This window comes from Manduca sexta, chromosome 19, assembly GCF_014839805.1.
Source record: "Manduca sexta isolate Smith_Timp_Sample1 chromosome 19, JHU_Msex_v1.0, whole genome shotgun sequence".
Classification (NCBI taxonomy): domain Eukaryota; kingdom Metazoa; phylum Arthropoda; class Insecta; order Lepidoptera; family Sphingidae; genus Manduca; species Manduca sexta.
The window spans coordinates 7,688,227-7,707,312 of NC_051133.1; the positions used below are offsets into that span (position 1 = coordinate 7,688,227).

Sequence of the window (19,086 nt, forward strand, 5' to 3'; positions counted from 1 at the left end):
ATACTTGAGAAATATTAAGCTATAGTCCCCGTAAGCAATAAACTTCATACTAAAATTCAGGAGGCATAATATCTATTGATGTCAATATCATTGATGCAAGACGTAAAGCAAAGATATGATCAAAATATACTTATCTGCTATAGAGTACGTTGACCTACAAATTCACACATAGAGCATTTCATCTTATATCACCAAAATTCCGAGATAACTGTAGATAACTCAAGACTAGAAGATTTCAAAAAGAATATATTTTGAATTAAAATATTATGTATTCTTATAACAGTATTTTGGATTTACAGAAAAAATCCAGAACTGAGAGACAACGAAATCTAAAGATAAAGTTAGTAGAACAAATTAAACATCGATAGTATTAGGCACAACCATCACCTAAAATATTTATTGATGTTAATTTCTCATAAAGCATTACAAAATAATTCTGTATCTCATAACATTTTTTGAATAATTATAAAAATATAGTCATTCACGCTCTGAATTCTCTTTACCTGAGATGAAAAGTCATTGAATTCATACATTTGAATAAAACATGATTATTTTAATTTATATAATAAAAGAGGCAATTAGCAGACTCGTACATCGATGTACTAAACAATGCACATAACATATTAGCAAAAAATTACTTTAGTTCATCAATTTAATCTTGCGACACTCATTATTTTAATTACCATTTTGAATTTATTAATGTTTACACAATGGCCAATGAAACAATACATTAATACGAGAAAAAGGGCAAATCCAAGGAAAATATTACATTCTGACTAGTAGACATACTAGTTATGCACGCGGCTCCGACGGCGATAGAGACGGTTCCTGACATAAAAAGAAGTTAAGACTCAAAAATAAACAACTTCATAGTTTTCTTCAAAGTTCTGTTCGGGCGTATAATAATGTAAATTAAACTATTATGTAACGATGTTAAAGTATTATTCTTGCTTGATTGTACTGTGCCATTATAAATTATGCCTTCCATTAGATAAATATGTAAAATACTAATAAAACCGTTTTAAAATCAGTTTGTTTAGAAATAAATTCCTTCATATACAAATATACTTTATTTCATTTATAATATTAGTATGGAACTGACATTGTTATTAATTATACTAACACTTGTCACTGCGACCTCTTAACATTGACCGTATGTACTTACAGATCATAATATAGAAATTAAGCCAGACTTGAGACACACATGTTAATGAAGCTATTAGCCTTCCGACCTTGACTTGACTCTAAATATTGATAATATACTATTGAATGCTGCAAAACAACTTCATTTGTTAGTTATAAAGAGATAGTGCATTCATTTCATACTCTGCCACCTTGTTTACAAATATTTCAATTTTAATAAATTTAATAGAAACTGATTGACTAATAATGCAAAAATGTTGTTAAAGTGAATTAAAAATGAGTTTAAAAATCATCATTAATGTGAACAAAGCTTCAACAATTCTCTTAATATCGTTAAAAAATCGGCATAGTTCACTCAGTGTCGGCACACATGAGCTATTGTTTACAAATAACTAGTGACATTCAAATTTTTGAGTAACTTGTATCCAATATAGAGGCAACCAAATGATTGATGTCATGTTGAAGACGATTTAGAACAATTCAATTCTTCAAGGTAAGATCTTTATATTACTAAGCCGGAAGCCCTAACAATACTTGTACTCTTATTTACCCAATCGTCAAGAATAACAATCAAAATTACATAGTTATTGCTTCTACGTGAGAATATATTGTGCACCTCCCTCGCCTTTAAGAGTCAGATCTGTCCCATAAAAGAGTCTGTTAAGGTAGATTGTAAATATCCTTGGTTTACCGATAACTTTAAAAACCCTTCCAACATTACATTGCGTTCCGGTTTGAAGGACATTGAAGCCAGCGAAACGACTGGCTATTACGAAACTACATATTTTGATATCTGATGGTAATGTACGCCAAACAGTGCTTGCTTATTTTTCAAGTTCTTGATTCATGTTGCCATGATTTATAGACAGACTAGGCGTTTACCATCAGCTAATGTAACGACTCATTATTTAGGCTAATTATATATGACATTCTCAAAGTAAGGACGTGCCACACACGAAACGTATGAAGTGACATCTAGTAATTAAATTTTTATAAAAACCTAAAGATAAGAAACATGCTAATGGCCCAAGGGATTGGATTTAATACAATAACTATGGTCCTTATTACATTTATACATAGATGTCATTTTATACGTTATGTACAAGGCACCAATTTGTCCTTAACTCCATTGTCACAGGGAATTAACGGTCTGTGCGGCTATTGCTACGACTGCGCGGAAGTCGCAATACAATTTCACGGTGGCCAACTATTTGTGGTTCTGAAAATTGGCCCTTATGCGGAAATACAAATATTCGTAAATATTGAAATGAATTAATAAGAAATATACATTCGTTTTCCTATTAATTTAATGGAACAATGAAGGCTCTATAGAATATCGCAAATAAAATATTTTTAACCAAATTCAATAATTACTTCTTTTCCTTCCTCATGCTATGTTTCTAAATCTTTCATTGTTTGTGTTATACGTCTAAAATTAAAAGGTATCTGCATAATATAGAGATGAATCTTAACAAACTCTTCAAATTGTAGTGTATCGCCAAATGAGAATTGATATTCTGAGACGAGCAGACTAACTTATACGAATGGCTACAAGATTATTAATCTCACCTACCAGCATCGTATATAATTTATTGTTATACCATTTCATTTTCAATATTTACTGATTAAATGAAATGATTTTTTATAACACTTACTAGACCTTTATTTTTATAACTCTATCATGCTATAACCAACATTTTACGACAGTTTGCAAGAATGCAATAACTCCGTAGCATTAACTTTTAGCTGTGTATAAAGCCACGGTCACATTGAGGTGGAAAACAAATCACTATCAATAGTGGTAAGAATTGATAACTCACATCCGCTACTTGCACGTGCTGATCAGAATACAGTCGCCTCTACATCGCACGCGACGCGTCGTCGGAAGTGAGGGTTCTGTCGGAAGCCCGCACTATTATTATTGCCTTCGAGCAGCGTCAGTAAATTGATCATTCTTATGATATTGTATTCATCGACGGCTATGTACGACAATCGATAACAGCCGCCTGAGCATCGAGCGCATCGTATTTTTTTCATAGTTCATAAATCGGCGTCCCTACTTCTGTCATACAGGCAATCAATTGTGGCGAAAGAACGCCAAATCTCCTGACTGATTTAGTTCAGTGGCGCGAAAGCTACGGAGTGTGATGGCCGTGTCGTGGTATGCTGTGGCTGTGCTCGCAGCGACAGCGCTCGGAGCTTCCGTCGCACGTGAGTTTTAATATTCTTATTTATAATTATTTTATCCTTGCTTATATCATAAAATTTCTAATATTTCTTTCACTCGCCTCGTTTTTTAGAATAGTGATGCTACATTGCCTACTCAATTAAAATTAAAACATAAATTGCGAAGTCAATTTATGTTTTAATTTTAATTGAGTAAGCAATGTAGCATCACTATTCTACTTACTTCAACTACCTACTATCATCAAACACGATTCACCCTGTACATTATTAAGTACCCGTCTTCATACAAATATAAAAAAACGGAATATTTCGATTTGTCTATGATCTGTACACCAGGAACAAATTCAGACATTGGTCTGAACTCATTGGTGTAATGCTTTATTAATAAAAAAAAAATACTCAGCTTCAGGATACCCACTAAATTATAATTCTTATCTCTTTCAAAAATAATTGGCAAGTCATGTACGATTTCTTCGACATTGTTTAAGTACAATAAAAAGGATACTCACTTATCATCATGAGACTCATTCGCGTTTCCTTACCTTCTAGATCATAACAATTCAAGTGAAACAGTAATGATTGTAACCTAGTAACTTGCTTTGTTTCAAGCATTCATAATAAAACTCCATTTAGATCGAGTTCCTATTGTGTTGTCGTTATTAAACTGTCAATGGCCGAGGTAAAAATCAGGAGTCATAAACGGAAAAAACATACACAAAGGTTATTTTATGTTTTTCAACAAACAAATCCGAAAGTAAAATTGATCTCTATCCAGAATTACTACAATATACCTACTATAATATATCACAAGTCTAAGCACTTAATACCATTATCAATCATCGGCTTACATGCTGCTATTCCGTGATAACCGGAGGTCCATTCTTGATTCATTCCCATATTCGGAACTATCCAATTATGTTGATGATCAGCAAGGCCTAAATTGATTGTCGTCGGTTTTAGAAGGCAATAAACTTGTCTATAGGTCATGATAATATCACCAAACTAGGATAAAAAACCTATCAAGGCCTTTTAAAAACAAAGAATATCTACAAATATAATGCTAGCTTTTGCCTGCGGCGCCGCCCGCGTGAAATAGTTTTTCGTTTAATAGTAGCCTATAACATTCATGAGTAATGTAGCTTCCTATTAGTAAAATCAGTTTACTAGGTCCAGAGATTAACGCGATCAAACAAACAAACTTTTCAGCTTTATATGTTAATATAGATAAAGCAAGGCGAATAATCGTGGGAAATGTCATAAAACTCCTATCTTAATATTATATTATAATAAATAACGATAATTTCTCAAATGTCGCTAATTACTGTAGATTTTAATCTGCAAATATTTAGCCAAATAGAGAATAATGCAAAATGACATATTATGATGTCAAACAAATAATTTGTGGTTATAACTGGACTCATGAATCTTCAGTTAGAAATACTAACATTTTAAATAAAACAGAAATTGCATAAAATATTCCATTTTATATAAAAAAGAAACAAATACTTAAGAAGCTCACTAACAAAATACTCAAAGCTTTTTATAGGAAATGTTAGATGCACTGAAATCTCTTCATTTCTCGACTTAAGCCTCTTACGAATGCCTTTTCTACCTTTGATGGATTACTACATTTGTATCGGTCCTTCTTTTTAGTATTTTAAGAAATTATTTTGTTATGGAAAGCCAATAAATGAAATCAAAAATGTGTATTCCTTCTAAATTAACACTACAGTATTATGTATTGGTACCTTTGAAGTTCGCCTAATTTTAAAATTTTCATAAAATCGTTTCATAAAAGAACCTAAAGAAATACTTTTGATTAAAATTGTAACATATCACATATTATAAAACTTTATAATAAAAGAATTAACAAAAAGTCGTAACATATTTTTACACTACTATACAAAAAAAAAACATAACATTGATGATGGGTCTTGTTCAGAACCGGGCTTTCTTTGGTCTCTCTTGACTAAATAATGTTTAATTTCCAGTAAAATTCTATTCGGTAAAAATATCAGTAAAATAGAAAGAAGAAAGAAAGAAAGATTTATTACTGGCACAATTTTAAATAGACACATTACACAAATAAAATTAAACAAAGAAAATGATTATATTATTATATAAATAAATAAACAAAAATTATATAAAATCCGGCAAAGGTATGTCTCATTCAACTGGATGCTACAGTACGCCCTAAGTAGTACTACAACGCTGATTTTCGATGAGAGGCCCAGATGACGTGCAGACGTTCAGTCAAATACACACTTTTCTCAGTAAAATAATGCTCAACTAATAACGAACATTGCACACGGATGTTATGTGAAACAGAACATAGCTGAATTACATAACAGTTAGCTGCAACCTCAAAAGGGAACGGTGTACGCTCGGACTCACATATCGACGCTGCAATTATGTCACCAACATTACGTTAACCCAACAATCAAAGCAAAAGGTAGCAAAATGAAATTGTTAATCTAATTTTATCGAAGCAAAATAGATTACATAAAATCCACGTTTGTTCAGGACATATTTAATAACAGTAGGTAATTGATATTTGGAAGCAATTCATATAAGAAATTTATTATTTAAGTATATGGGTAAAAAGAAATTTTATATTTACTTTGCCACAATATTGTAAATATTATGAACGGCAACATTCAAAAAGGTGTCAAATGATTATTTAAAAGTAAATATTTACGTTACTGGCCGTATCTAAGTCATCAGAACCTAGTATTGCATAAACATAATGCTACATAAAAATTCGTAAGTACGCTAATGACGTTGAGATTTAAGATTCTAACATCTTTCATTTTATTTAGATAGGTTGCTGTTTATTCTAACACATCAAATGAATGTTGTGTGTAACTGTTTCTATTACGAAGATTCATCATACATGTAAAAATATTATTTTATATGCAACTGCGATTCTACAGTGGTCCTATCAAGGATTTATCAATTCAAAAAACAATTGCACTTAAGTATGATCTATATAATGTTTTATATCCGGGTTATTTATTGTTAATAGTTAGGACATAGCACTAGTCTAATAAGCTTTTATACCATCACGAATAATATTAATATAATAAAAACATTATTAATTCCTAATCAACCTGATTACCGTTTCTTTTTAATCACAAATATCTTACAAAAAGTAAGGGACAAATTAACTCAGTTATAACAGCGATTATAATTGGTAAAATGGTAAATTAATACATTGATATGTGTTGGAGTGGCGTGATTCGAAGCAAACATAACACTTTTACGACCAATGCAATAACGTTATGAATTACTATACCAACATAGCTAGGCGAAAGGAAAAGTAGGTAAGTAGAGGTGCGATTTACTTGCAGTTCACGTGCGTTACATAAGGCCACGTCGCATGTTTTAAATTAATCATGTTTACAAACATTCGCGTCTCATGTACGCGGTACATTTTACAAACTTTATTTTACACGCTGGTTATATTTAAAATCTTAGACTAAGGAGGTATCTTGTATGTCAGACTGTTTGTGCACGCACCACGGCAGCGTCTTTTTTTTGCCAAGCATCAATGTGGCAGCAATGCTGTATTCAAGTTGAATGGTGCTGTTGTATTATGATGTTTACATTGTATTATTTTAAAGATGAAAATAGAAGCTGACTGAACACGCAATCTCCAATATTTGTAAAATGATTTTTGTTTATATTATATTAAAGTTATGAAATATTAGCAAACAATAAGTTTAATCAAACGATAAGTACACTCGATAACACTTAATAATTTAAGCAGCTACTGATTATTTAAATCTCGCTGTAACAGATTATCACGTGTCAAATCTTTCCTCTGTGACAAATACGTCGGTTAACCACAAACGTCATAAATATTATTTTTCAACAAAGCAGTGGTTCTATATAACTAGAATTGGTATCCGTTGAGTAACGCAGTGATGCGGATAATCTATTTTAGAAAAAAACTATGTTTAAGTGAATGACTGACTCGCCACTTGTTGATTTTTTAGTAGGATAGAAGAATGAAACATACGATTTGATCTACGGCATTGAATTAGATTATCTCAGATCTTCTCACCTAAAACGGCCGACAAATGTAAATTTTTATTATTAATCACTACTAAAACGAGCTGCTTGCAGCAGTAATTAATCTTTATAAGTTACAAACAACACCCTCTGATACTGATAATGAGTTAAAATGACAGAATGAAAAATATTTCCTTACAATCTTGAAATATTATGTTCTGCTATAATCCTGCTAATCAATAATCTTCGGATTAAATTATGTAGATAATGTTTAATATGAGATCATTATTTTCTTGAAAATCATAGTTATGCACATCATGCACATGCTTTAAACAATAATTAATTAAAAAGCAAAATTTATTTAAATTAAATTACTTAACTGCAGTTGAGAGAGTCTTACTTTTTTTATAATCTTAATAATATTATAAATACGAACGTTCAAGTGAGAATGTTTGTATGTTTGTTGAAAGTAAATACAGACACAGTTGAACGAGTTTGAATGAAATTTTGCACAGACATAGATCACGTCCTGGGTTAATACATAGGCTTCTTTTTATCCCGGCAATTTGCTCCTATGGGAAGTAATTAAACTTTCGAATGAGTTTTTCAAATAGATGGCGCTGGTATCGTATTGATAGAGCAATGGATCACTGCAGTGATTTAGGTCCTTTAGTAACGGGAAAAGTTTTTGAAGCAGGCGAAACCGCGAGCAAAACTCAGTATACTATAATTAATAATCCATTTATCCAAACTTTTCAGTCACGTTCATGCCGTACAACGCTCCAGCTCCAGATTTAGCGGTAAACTCAAGTCGCATTATACGGACTTTTAAACGTGTATGTACGTAAATTATAACATTAAACCACTTGGTGGCAGGTAGCACGAAGTAATTACTAATTAGAACGAAAATATTGCAAACACTAGTGCACAAGTAGTAATCGCTATAATATACAGTCAGTCACAAAAGTAGCTGAACAAATTCAAAATTTTTAATTGCTTTTTAACTTTAATGTCAGTATCAACAATCGTTTTTTCTTCACTAATATAAACGTCGAAGGGTTATCTTCGTTTCAGATAAATTAAAAAATAATATTTCCATTGAAGTTCATGTGTTTGCGTTTAAAGGTTTTGAATTTGTTCAGCTACTTTTATGACTGACTGTACATACCATTTATGTATGTGTTAATTAATAATTCTGCGTAAAGATATTTCTAACCGTTGTTTTATATATATATATATATATATATATATATATATATATATATATATATATATATATATATATATATATATATATATAAATATATGTGTGTACTTTAAGCATAAAATTTATGCTTAAAGTACACACAATCTCTTAGAAAGAAAAACATAATATTAATTATATACAATAATAAATTAATATATTTGAATGATATCAAACAATTGCCTTATCAATTTTTTAACCATGTGTTTCCTTTAAAAGTAAATAGCATTTAACAACTTACAGAGAGCGATCTAAGAGAAACTTCTAAATGAGACGTGGTGTCTACTGAATATTTGGTGAACTTGGGATGAACGGCTTACAGTCTCCGATAGAGTAAATAACCTTATAGTTGAGATCTAATTTAAAATAACTGTAAATAATCCTGAACATTTCAGTGAGGTGTATCATTATTATAAATAGATATTGTACATAATATTTGTATTTAAACACAACGTGCAAATTAATCTTCTAACAACAACTAATTAACAGAATAATTCTATAGCCATAGTCATACGGTACCAATATTTATTAACGATGTATTAAATATGCGAGATTTATCGAAACAATGAGTAATATAGAAAATTGTAAATGTAAAAGTTGTCGATAACACGTAAAACACAACACACACGTAAAAAATTATAATTGGTGATCTCTTCATCCAAATATCACGTGAACCTGGCACCAAAATCGAGAAATCTCGAAACGCATTATCAAATCTTATCTTACTTAAACATACTTATATAATATTATAAAGGCGTAAGATTGTGAAAATGTTTGGATGTTTGAATGTTTGTTAGAAGTAAATGCAGAAACAACTGAAAGAATTTGGATGATATTTGGTACATGGGTAGATCATTTCCTTGACTAACATATGGGATTCTTTTAACTCGCTAATTCGTTCCCATGGGAAATAGGGGAACTTTTAACCAAATTATTAATTAGATGGCGCTGCTACGTGCAGTTCTTTTTAGCGGGCGAAGCTGCATGAGGTGGCTTGTACAAGTGGTGGTTGTGTTTTTATTATGTAATTGAAAACAACGTCTGGGTGCCTTTGTTTATGCAAAAAAACTATTTGAAGGGTTATCGTGTAAATGTTGGCATGCATCCGATAAACCCCACACATACCTGAAAATTTCAAACTGATTTGTATCATGTGCATATGACCTAAGGTGTAATGTTAATTCTAAAATGACATACTGTTAGGTTACAACAGACTTCAATACGATGAAAAATGTTGGGTAAGATCTTAGAAAATGTCATTTGCATAAAAGTACAATAAAGATGTGAAAGCTTTCGTGTATTTTTAGTAGATGGTTGGCAAAGGAGAAGTTGGATCTGATCTTACCTATGTAATCCTTACCGCTCATAAATAACGACGGATTCAAGAATCTTCCGTCAAACTTACTAAGGGTTTAATTGTCGGCAAACAACTTAAGCGCACTACATCTGGTAGGTGGGTGTTATATATCATACATAGGCTGTATACACTTACGCACATTAACGTAGGTACAACATCTCCTACCACCTGCTAGTGTGCTCAACTTGTTTGACGGCGGTTATAGAAAACATACAAACATGGCCGCAATTTACAACGCTTTTCTGTAATGCAGTAGTTCAGTAAAGCGAACTTATGCATGCAACAGATACAATCATCCACCACATGAAACTTCCACTGTAACATTTTTAATTATAAAGTAACCGCCACTCGAACCGGAATTGATGACATCAATTTGTTGTACAAGATGATTACGAATAGATTAGTGTAAAAGGTAATCACATCCGGTAATTTCTCACGCCACACACAAGCTATGAATTAAACGGCCAACATGCGACTCTGCGTCTTTCAACACCGCACAAGAATGTGGTAAACTCCATAAAACATTTAAACTATTTCAACAACACTAATACACATGTAACCATGTATAAATAATGCGATAAATGAATAACAAATTTGTGATAATTTATTGTTTTTTTCATATAGCACCGGAGAAACAAGTTTTAGAAAAGTCATCTTGCGGCAGGGTTTGGATCACCGTCCACTCGCCTGAGATTCGCCGGTCGTCTGATTCACTATTAGATGCTATAGAACTCAATTGGGACTTCAGCGGATGTTCGAGTAGACCGAGACAAGTAAGTAAAATTTGAAATTGAACATTACGTATTTTTTTTATTTGAGATATCACGATTTAAAATATAAAAATCCCTTAAAATTTAACACATAATTCATTTTAATAAATATAAAATAATGGAATCGTGTACATAAATTAGACACTTTAATTATCATTTATAATATATTGTGTCACAGAATAACAAGAGAATCGCTAGAGGACGATTATGATGCGTTTATCCAATTAAAATTGAATATTGTTGCCAGTGTGTTGACTTGTTTCCTTTGTTCCATACTTCGGATACTAAATTTGTCTCGACAAATGGCCCTTAATGTAGTCGTTGAGATATATTGTACTTAAGAGAGATTGACTTAAGTGAGCACATTGTTTTACTTCTTTATTGTACTTACAAGGGACATCAAAAAAATTTAAAAACTGTGTAGAAGTAAAGACTGAACCAATATTTGACCAATATTTAAATTAAACGAATATATGTACATTAAATATAATTAGCGAAATACACACGTGCGTTACAACCAATGATACAGCAAATGAATCCTCTTAGCCGAATTTTCAGCCACAGCGGCCAATCTCAATGGAAATCTGCCAGGTGCGCAGGAGATATTAGTTTAGTTTGTGCGTAATACACAGATGCACTCTCTTTTCCCTCACTCTCATAGGCCTTATGTGCTGTCCGAGGCACGGGGGTATCACACCGTCAACTTCCTGATTCTGTCTTACTCTTCCTGAGTAATGTTTAAAGATGGTAAAACCCAGTCACAATTATTTTGGCCCGACCCGGGATTTGAACTCAGAACCTCAGCGCAGTAGTCGTACTCGTACCGTGTACAAGTACAACTACGCCACCGAAGCAGCATTACTTACACTAATTACTAAATAAATAACCAGTAGTTGTTATGAAATTTAAAACAAACAATTCCTTAGGAACACGCGCTACATAATTTAAGTGTAACAATTACTAACGTTACTTGCATGTAAATTGTCTACGGAAGCGCTGGACCGATATATTCCTATAACTTCCTATTACGCAAGGAATAAAACCAACGTGACATTCGACCAATGTTTTTTCGCATCATTCATCATACAGATGCCGTTTGAAATTGCAAAACCTAACTTCCGTAACTTTATATAACTTCCTACGTATAGTGTAATGTGGTTTAACAAGCCTTGCAGTGAAAACAGTGGTCAAAATACAATTATTAACGCGAAGACAATCATTTTTGTGGTAAACATAATTGACTTTGATGACAAAATCAGCACTTGCCATTCATAAAAATGGTACACGTTTTAAATGTGATTGCGGTTTTTAGTTTCATCAATTTGTCTCGCAATACAATAACCGAGAATAAGTTAAATAAATTTTCATCAAAGTGCCCAAGCGGCCGCCACTTCACCGGATCTTTTCGCCTTATCCAATTACTGCCGCCTTTAGCAGGTCGTCGATCCATTTGGCCTGGGGACGTCCATGATTCGCCGAGCGGTCTTTGTTGTAAAACACGTTTGCTCCCCTTTTTAGAGTATCCATATTAAACTGAATAAAATACGATATAGCGTAATCAAAACATTGGGTGTAATTTTAAGTTTATTGATAGTTTTCATATCATTCTCAATACAAATAAATAAGAATACTTTTCCATTTAGTCAAAGTTCTAAGCCATTAAAAAATAAGGAATAAAATACGGAATTATCTATTATATTAAGAAGTAAGTAACGAGAAGTAAGAAATAAGGAATAATGTACCTAAATATAATAAAATACGTAAACCAAATATTATAATAAGAGGCAACTCTCGGGAGGTGCAGCGATTCTGAACTCTGTAGAAACTTTGTTATCCAACTCGTGTATATCATTTCACTGAAATCCATCTGAGGTAACGTGAGATTCTTACGTAAATCGTTTTTCTCAGTTCAAAATTTAAGGTTCTTATAAAAATCTAATCTTACTTAAACAATTCGCCTTTAGCTTAAGGGCTGACGTATCCTTTTAATTCTGTATATGCAATATACACCCAATATGTCTTAAAGAATTCCCCAGACGTCATAAAAATAGATTTGTTCCCAGACTACTAATTAATTTAACAAACGATTGATTATTTTTTTTCGAAGTCGGCGCAATAATTCCTATATTTGTCCGCTGTTAAAAGTAGTACCTAACCAACAGAGATATATTTACTTTCGTATCTATATCTAAACAAATCAAGGTTAGGTTATGGAAGTAGCAAGTGAACAAATCATTAATGAAAACGAACGTTGCGTGCGAAATTGCAAGTAACGCATTGAGGAAGCACGAGTACAATACGCATTCGCATAATACTCGGATTCGTTATGTATATTTAATTATACTTTATTAATTCATATATATATATATATACTAGCTTTTGCCCGCGGCTCCGCCCGCGTTATAAAGTTTTTCAGGCTAAAGTTTTCCGTTATAAAAGTAGTAGTTTCCCGGGAGCCTCTCAAACTGTCTCCATACCAAATTTCATCTTAATACGTTGGGTAGTTTTGGAGTTTAACACGTTCAGGCAGACAGATGCAGCGGGGGACTTTGTTTTATAATATATTTTTTAGAACTTTTTAAGAAGAATAATCCCGTCATACATCATTGTTGCATAACTTTAACCGTTTACGCAGCGCACGCAACGGAAGCTCTCAAAACTAATAATTTTTCCCCGTTTTTGCAACATGTTTCATTACTGCTCCGCTCCGATTGGTCATAGCGTGATGATATATAGCCTATAGCACTCCAGGAACAAAGGGCTATCCAACACAAAAAGATTTTTTTCAGTTCAAACACGGTAGTTCCTGAGATTAACCATTACTGCTTCGCTCCTATTGGTCATAGCGTGATGATAAATAGCCTATAGCACTCCACGAATAAAGGGCTATCCAACACAAAAATAATTTTTCAGTTTGAACCGGTAGTTCCTGAGATTAGCCATTACTGCTCCGCTCCTATTGGTCATAGCGTGATGATATATAGCCTATAGCACTACACTAATAAAGAGCTATCCAACACAAAATAATTTTTCAATTCGAACCGGTAGTTCCTGAGATTAGTCATTACTGCTCCGCTCCTATTGGTCATAGCGTGATGATATATAGCCTATAGCACTCCACGAACAAAGGGCTATCCAACACAAAAAGAATTTTTCAGTTTGGACCGGTAGTTCCTGAGATTAGCCATTACTGCTCCGCTCCTATTGGGTATAGCGTGATGATATATAGCCTATAGCACTCCACGAACAAAGGGCTATCCAACGCAAAAAGAATTTTTCAGTTTGGACTGGTAGTTCCTGAGATTAGCGCGTTCAAACAAACAAACAAACTCTTCAGCTTTATATAATAGTATAGATTAACAACTGAAGTTAGCTAAAATTGAGTTTCTCGAAGCCGACCACTATTTATGTACTATGTATTTTGAGACTATGCAATTTTGTCGCGTTCGCGATTCACTTTCACTTTTGTTGAGTTTCAGAACGCGATATTAGATCCTCCAACGCGCACGCGAATTTGAACTTTATGCAGCGGTAATAAATTACAAATTGACTCTACGTATTAGTTAGAAAACGTTTGTATGGGAAATAGAAAAATGCTGTTTTGAGGATTTTCCCGGCAATTATTCGAATTTTTCTCACCTTTTAAATCTTCCCTAGACCTCCACGAATAATTCAAGACCAAGATAAGATAAATCCGTTCAGCCGTTCTCGAGTTTTAGCGAGACTAACGAACAGCAATTGATTTTTATATATATAGATATATATATATATATATATATAAATATTTATTTAATTATAACATTATAGACTATAACTAGCGTACCGATATGAATCTAACCAAATATTTGTTATCATAAAATTTCCAAACTAAAAATCTCATTTTTTTTATAATGAGAGTTGAATACTTAGAAAGAATTTCAAGTATAATATAAAATACTGGTATTCTGTATATATAGAATACCATATAAGATATCAATAGCTAACCGCTCAATTTATCTTATATACTGTTATATTCTATATATGAATAGTTAGAATTATTTACTTCCTGGTGTATAAATATTAAATTGCGAGTATTATTAACAAACGCATGCATAATAATACAATATTAGCACTACGATGCGCTTGTGCGCTTTACTATTGCACCTAAAGAATTATATTTTACAAGATGAAGGGACTTTTTTCCTATTCTATAATTAATATAAAAAACTACTAGTGCCGCATTGTTGATTAATGATTAATACTGCACTTTAAAAACTAACTTAACTGTCGTTTTTAAATAAATCTTTTTTTTACAATTACAGATAGGTCTATTCAACGGCCAACCTTCGTCATGGGACACCGCTCTAATAAGGCACAACATAAACTCGGTTCAAGCGCGTGTAATAACCAGTGTGTCGCTAGGCCCAGGAACCCTGCCAGCCGGATGGGATACAGACGCAGGTCCAAAAGGACCACACTGTTTATGGCCCTGGGTAGGAGCAGGAGACAATGGAATATCGGTTACCAATTGCTTAAAAATTCAGCCGACTTGGATGGAAGATAATGCGTGAGTATAGTATCCGTGTTCTAAAGATTCCATGCTTTATGTAAACAAAACTCATGCGAAAACTGCATAAAAAATTGTTAAAAAATGAGCGAGTAATTCATATTTAAAATATTGTAATGTGCAGAACTGGGCGCGATGTGGGGATATCGCTTCATCTCTTTCTTTCGCACGCGTCGTAATTCCCGATGACGTCACATGTGGGTATTTCGTCTCTTTTCTGTGTCCTGTAAATTACCCCTTCCACCAAAATTCAAAGACTTATAACTTATTGATTTTTTACCGGATTTTAATAATTCCTTCTGTGTTATAATTTATATTATGTATATATTTGATAATAGTAAAGAACAAAAAATTGTCCGGTACCCTATTATTAGCGGAAGTAATCAAACATTGTCTACACTTGGAATACTAGCAGCACTTGGACTGTTGCGATTAGCTTTAACTTATTAGGAGTGACAGGACTTCAATCTAAATAATGATGTCTTAGAATAGCAAGAGCGAAAAGAGAGAAGTTTATTATTAAAATCCCTAAAACTCAAAATCGTCTTCATTCATATGTTTGCTTTGAATTACGCAACATATTCCTGCGGTTGAATATTTATTCTGTTTAAAATATCATAATATCTCCATGCAGTCATAGAATAAACAGACTTCGCATCGGACAATTGGCACTGCCAGGCACGCACAACGCAGGGTCGTGGCGATTCAACACCGAGGTCAGCAATCTGGCGCGAGACAGCTTCGTGCTCTGCCAGGACCGCTCTATCTGGGCGCAGCTCGTCTATGGCATTAGATACTTCGACTTTAGAATCGCTTACTACGACTTTTATCCACGGGAGGATGATAGGTAAGCAAAACGTATAAAATATTTGTTAAGGATAAAATTAATAATAAATTTTCTGCTTTAAAATAGCAATTGACGTTATAGTAATTTCCATATAAAATTAGGTAGAAAATCTTATGCTGAAAATATGAAATAAGGTGCTACTTACTTTCAAAGGAACAATAAGTCGTACACGACAAAACTTTGTCGAATATCACGGAAATCACACGAAGTTTCGCTCATTATTACAGTTTTGATTCCTCGTATCGTACTTTTATATTATGTAGGTGCATAGTGAGTAGTATAAATTATTTTGCAGGCCATTGAACAATTGCCAAATGTAGATAATCATTTATTTTTCTGATATTTTTTTTTTCTGCATTATCAACCGAAATCATAGAATTGAGACAAGCATGAGAGCAACCACTGATAATGTTACGGCCGACACAAATTCAAATAAATCTGCCATTCAACGCCATTTGCAAATATCAACAAATCAGACAGCCTGATTGATAGACGGCTGTCTCGCATGGCTTCCTCGGAATTGCATAAGAAATTGATTATATAAAATAACAATAGATTTCAAAATGGATTACGTATAAATTTCTTGTAACTGATTATGACCCACTTCGTTTAATTAGAATATAAATATTTTTTTAAAAGCAAATTTTCTATGCTTGACCCTGAAAAAACAAACAGAGATAATATTAATACCTACCCAGCCACTCTCCGCCATGTTTATTAAAATTAATAATATGATAGGACCAAGATATGCTAAAATAAAGTCCAATTTCAGATAATGTGTGTAATGCAAAACTTATATAATTTTCTATTGGATCTAGTAATTTAACCAGAATCTTAACGATTACACCGCCTAAACATTTTGCTAGAGTAAGAATACTGCGATATAGGTGAAACTTATTAAAATTATCACTATTGGGTATATAGGAACAGTTTAGCAAACTATGTAATTATATAGTACAGCCGATAGCCTTCTTCGATCAATGGGCTATCAACACTTAAATATTTTTTCAATTCGAACTAGTCGTTCCAGAGATTAGCGCGTCAAACATCCAAGCTCCTCAACTTTATATATATAGATTTAAATTACTTTTCAGGTACTGGTTGAACCATAATCTTATAAGAGTTCGACCACTAGTACCATTACTGAGAGAGATAAGACAGTTCCTCGACCGCACCAAAGAGGTAAACCACATTACGCTGTCGCTTTTAATTCTATTTACTCTAAGCCTTCCTAGTAAATGTATACAACTGTAATGAATTTGCGTCCTTATGTTGAAAACATTGAATTACACATTACAATGATACATCTTTATGGGTTATTTTATATCCTGCACTACTAGTAGAGGTGAGTCGTTATGTTATATAGCAATACCCTAACGCTTTATTGTTATAATTATCAAAAGCGTTATCTAAAACTATATTTTTTGATAGCTAGTTATTTTTCAGTTTAATTATCTAGCTGTTTTTGCTGATATTGATATTCTGGCTGATATTAAAAAAATTGTATTTCATGGTCATGTTTTCGTTTCAAATGATTAAATACTAATATTTATATTTTTATGTTAGAGAAATTTCCTTCATACTAACTTCCAGGTTAAGAATTGATTTATAAATAACGAAAGTCGTTATATAGCTATTGCATCGATAGCGGTTTTTCATAACTATCTATGATACATAACGACCACCTCTAATCACTAGGAAATAAACAAAAATAATTTTAACCCTAACAGCAACTTATCTCCATGTTATAGGTAGTTTTCCTGGATGCTCATCACTTCCCGGTCGGCTTCTATCAGTCAAACGGAGCGCTCGTTAGGGACGCGCACATCGGCTTTCTCCAGATTATACAGAGAGAATTAGGACCCCATTTAGCTCACGCGAACAACTTCGCTACAGGCGTGGGTACGAGAGGGCCAACGCTGCAAAGTTTAATAAACGCTAATAGAAGACTTGTCTTTAGTTACATAGACAACAGTATTGTGGCCGGTAAGTTTGCCGCTGCGGCGTACTTATGTTTAACGTGGAAATATAAGTATTTTAAACATATATTTTATAGGACTAAGTAATTATAACAAACTGATTTCTTCGTCTAACTTTTTGTAATACATCCCGTAACACATTAAAATGGTACGACGGTAACGCCCAAAATAAAGCGTAATTGTACCCCTATATTGCTGTATGCGTATACTACCTTTAATGCTGATATTTTCATTATTAACAAAATGATTACTCTTTCCTAGGGTGGTTGTGGGTATCACATTTATTCATATATTATTTTCAGCAAACAACTGGCTGTGGCCGCCATTACCTCATTTGTGGGCGAATACAAACAACCCAACGCAGCTGTTTAATTTCTTGGACCGAGCGATCAGTACATCGCCGCTGCCGTCCGCGCGGTCGCCGCTGTACTCGGCGATGGCGCAGACCACACCGACAGCATTGGACATCCTGCTCTTGCGCGGCTCCTTGCGGGATAACGCTAATGACGTCAACCATATCGTGACAGCACGCCTCGCCTCTCACTGGCGATCCAACGCCAACATCGTCTCCACCGACTTCTTCCTCGGCAACGACGTCGTCGACCTCTCCATTATGATCAGTGTGGAACGCGGTTCTCGATTATGACATCAACACGGACAAGCCCGAAGCGGAGGACTACACGTAAACGTTAAGAATCGCGATGCTGGTTCTCATTTGTTCCGTCGCTCCCCATGGCTTCCGCGCTGGCGCAACCGCTCCGAACCGACTCGGCACTGGCCCTCACACGACCAATTTATCTAGTTATTCACTGATCGTGGATATCCGTCGCGCCTATGGCAGCCGAGTATTATTGTCATATGTAAGATATATTTAGCTAAGTATTTTATTTGTAGATGTTTAGATTCAAACTAGTCCAACGACTTATTGCCCGATGTCAATTTTTGTTTATAAACAAAGATTATTAAATAGAAACAAAGTGTGCCAAAGCATTTCTGTATT

The 19,086-nt window shown here is 33.5% G+C and overlaps 1 protein-coding gene across 2 annotated transcripts; it reads left to right on the plus strand.

Annotated features, from left to right (window-relative positions):
• Positions 1–1,293: 1,293 nt before the first annotated feature.
• On the plus strand, positions 1,294–19,076 carry LOC115444045 (PI-PLC X domain-containing protein 3). Of its 2 annotated transcripts, XM_037440387.1 has the most exons (9): positions 1,294–1,636; positions 3,217–3,354; positions 8,104–8,184; positions 10,569–10,717; positions 15,016–15,260; positions 15,895–16,107; positions 17,202–17,289; positions 17,859–18,093; positions 18,389–19,076. In XM_037440387.1, the coding sequence occupies exons 2-9, from the start codon at positions 3,291–3,293 to the stop codon at positions 18,730–18,732; spliced, it is 1,419 nt and encodes a 472-aa protein (XP_037296284.1). In that variant the 5' UTR covers positions 1,294–1,636; positions 3,217–3,290; the 3' UTR covers positions 18,733–19,076. The 2 variants fall into 2 exon arrangements, with proteins under 2 accessions (XP_037296284.1, XP_030025529.2); XM_030169669.2 differs by lacking the exon at positions 8,104–8,184 and having other exon boundaries at positions 1,295–1,636.
• Positions 19,077–19,086: the final 10 nt, after the last annotated feature.

What these genes read in the sequence shown, in the direction of transcription:
- LOC115444045 (XM_037440387.1), top strand. Translation starts at nt 3,291, where the DNA reads ATGGCCGTGTCGTGGTATGCTGTGGCTGTGCTCGCAGCGACAGCGCTC. An exon ending in GCTCGGAGCTTCCGTCGCAC is followed by an intron (nt 3,355 to 8,103) that starts GTGAGTTTTAAT and finishes CAAACTTTTCAG; the next exon opens with TCACGTTCATGCCGTACAAC. An exon ending in GTTCGAGTAGACCGAGACAA is followed by an intron (nt 10,718 to 15,015) that starts GTAAGTAAAATT and finishes TTACAATTACAG; the next exon opens with ATAGGTCTATTCAACGGCCA.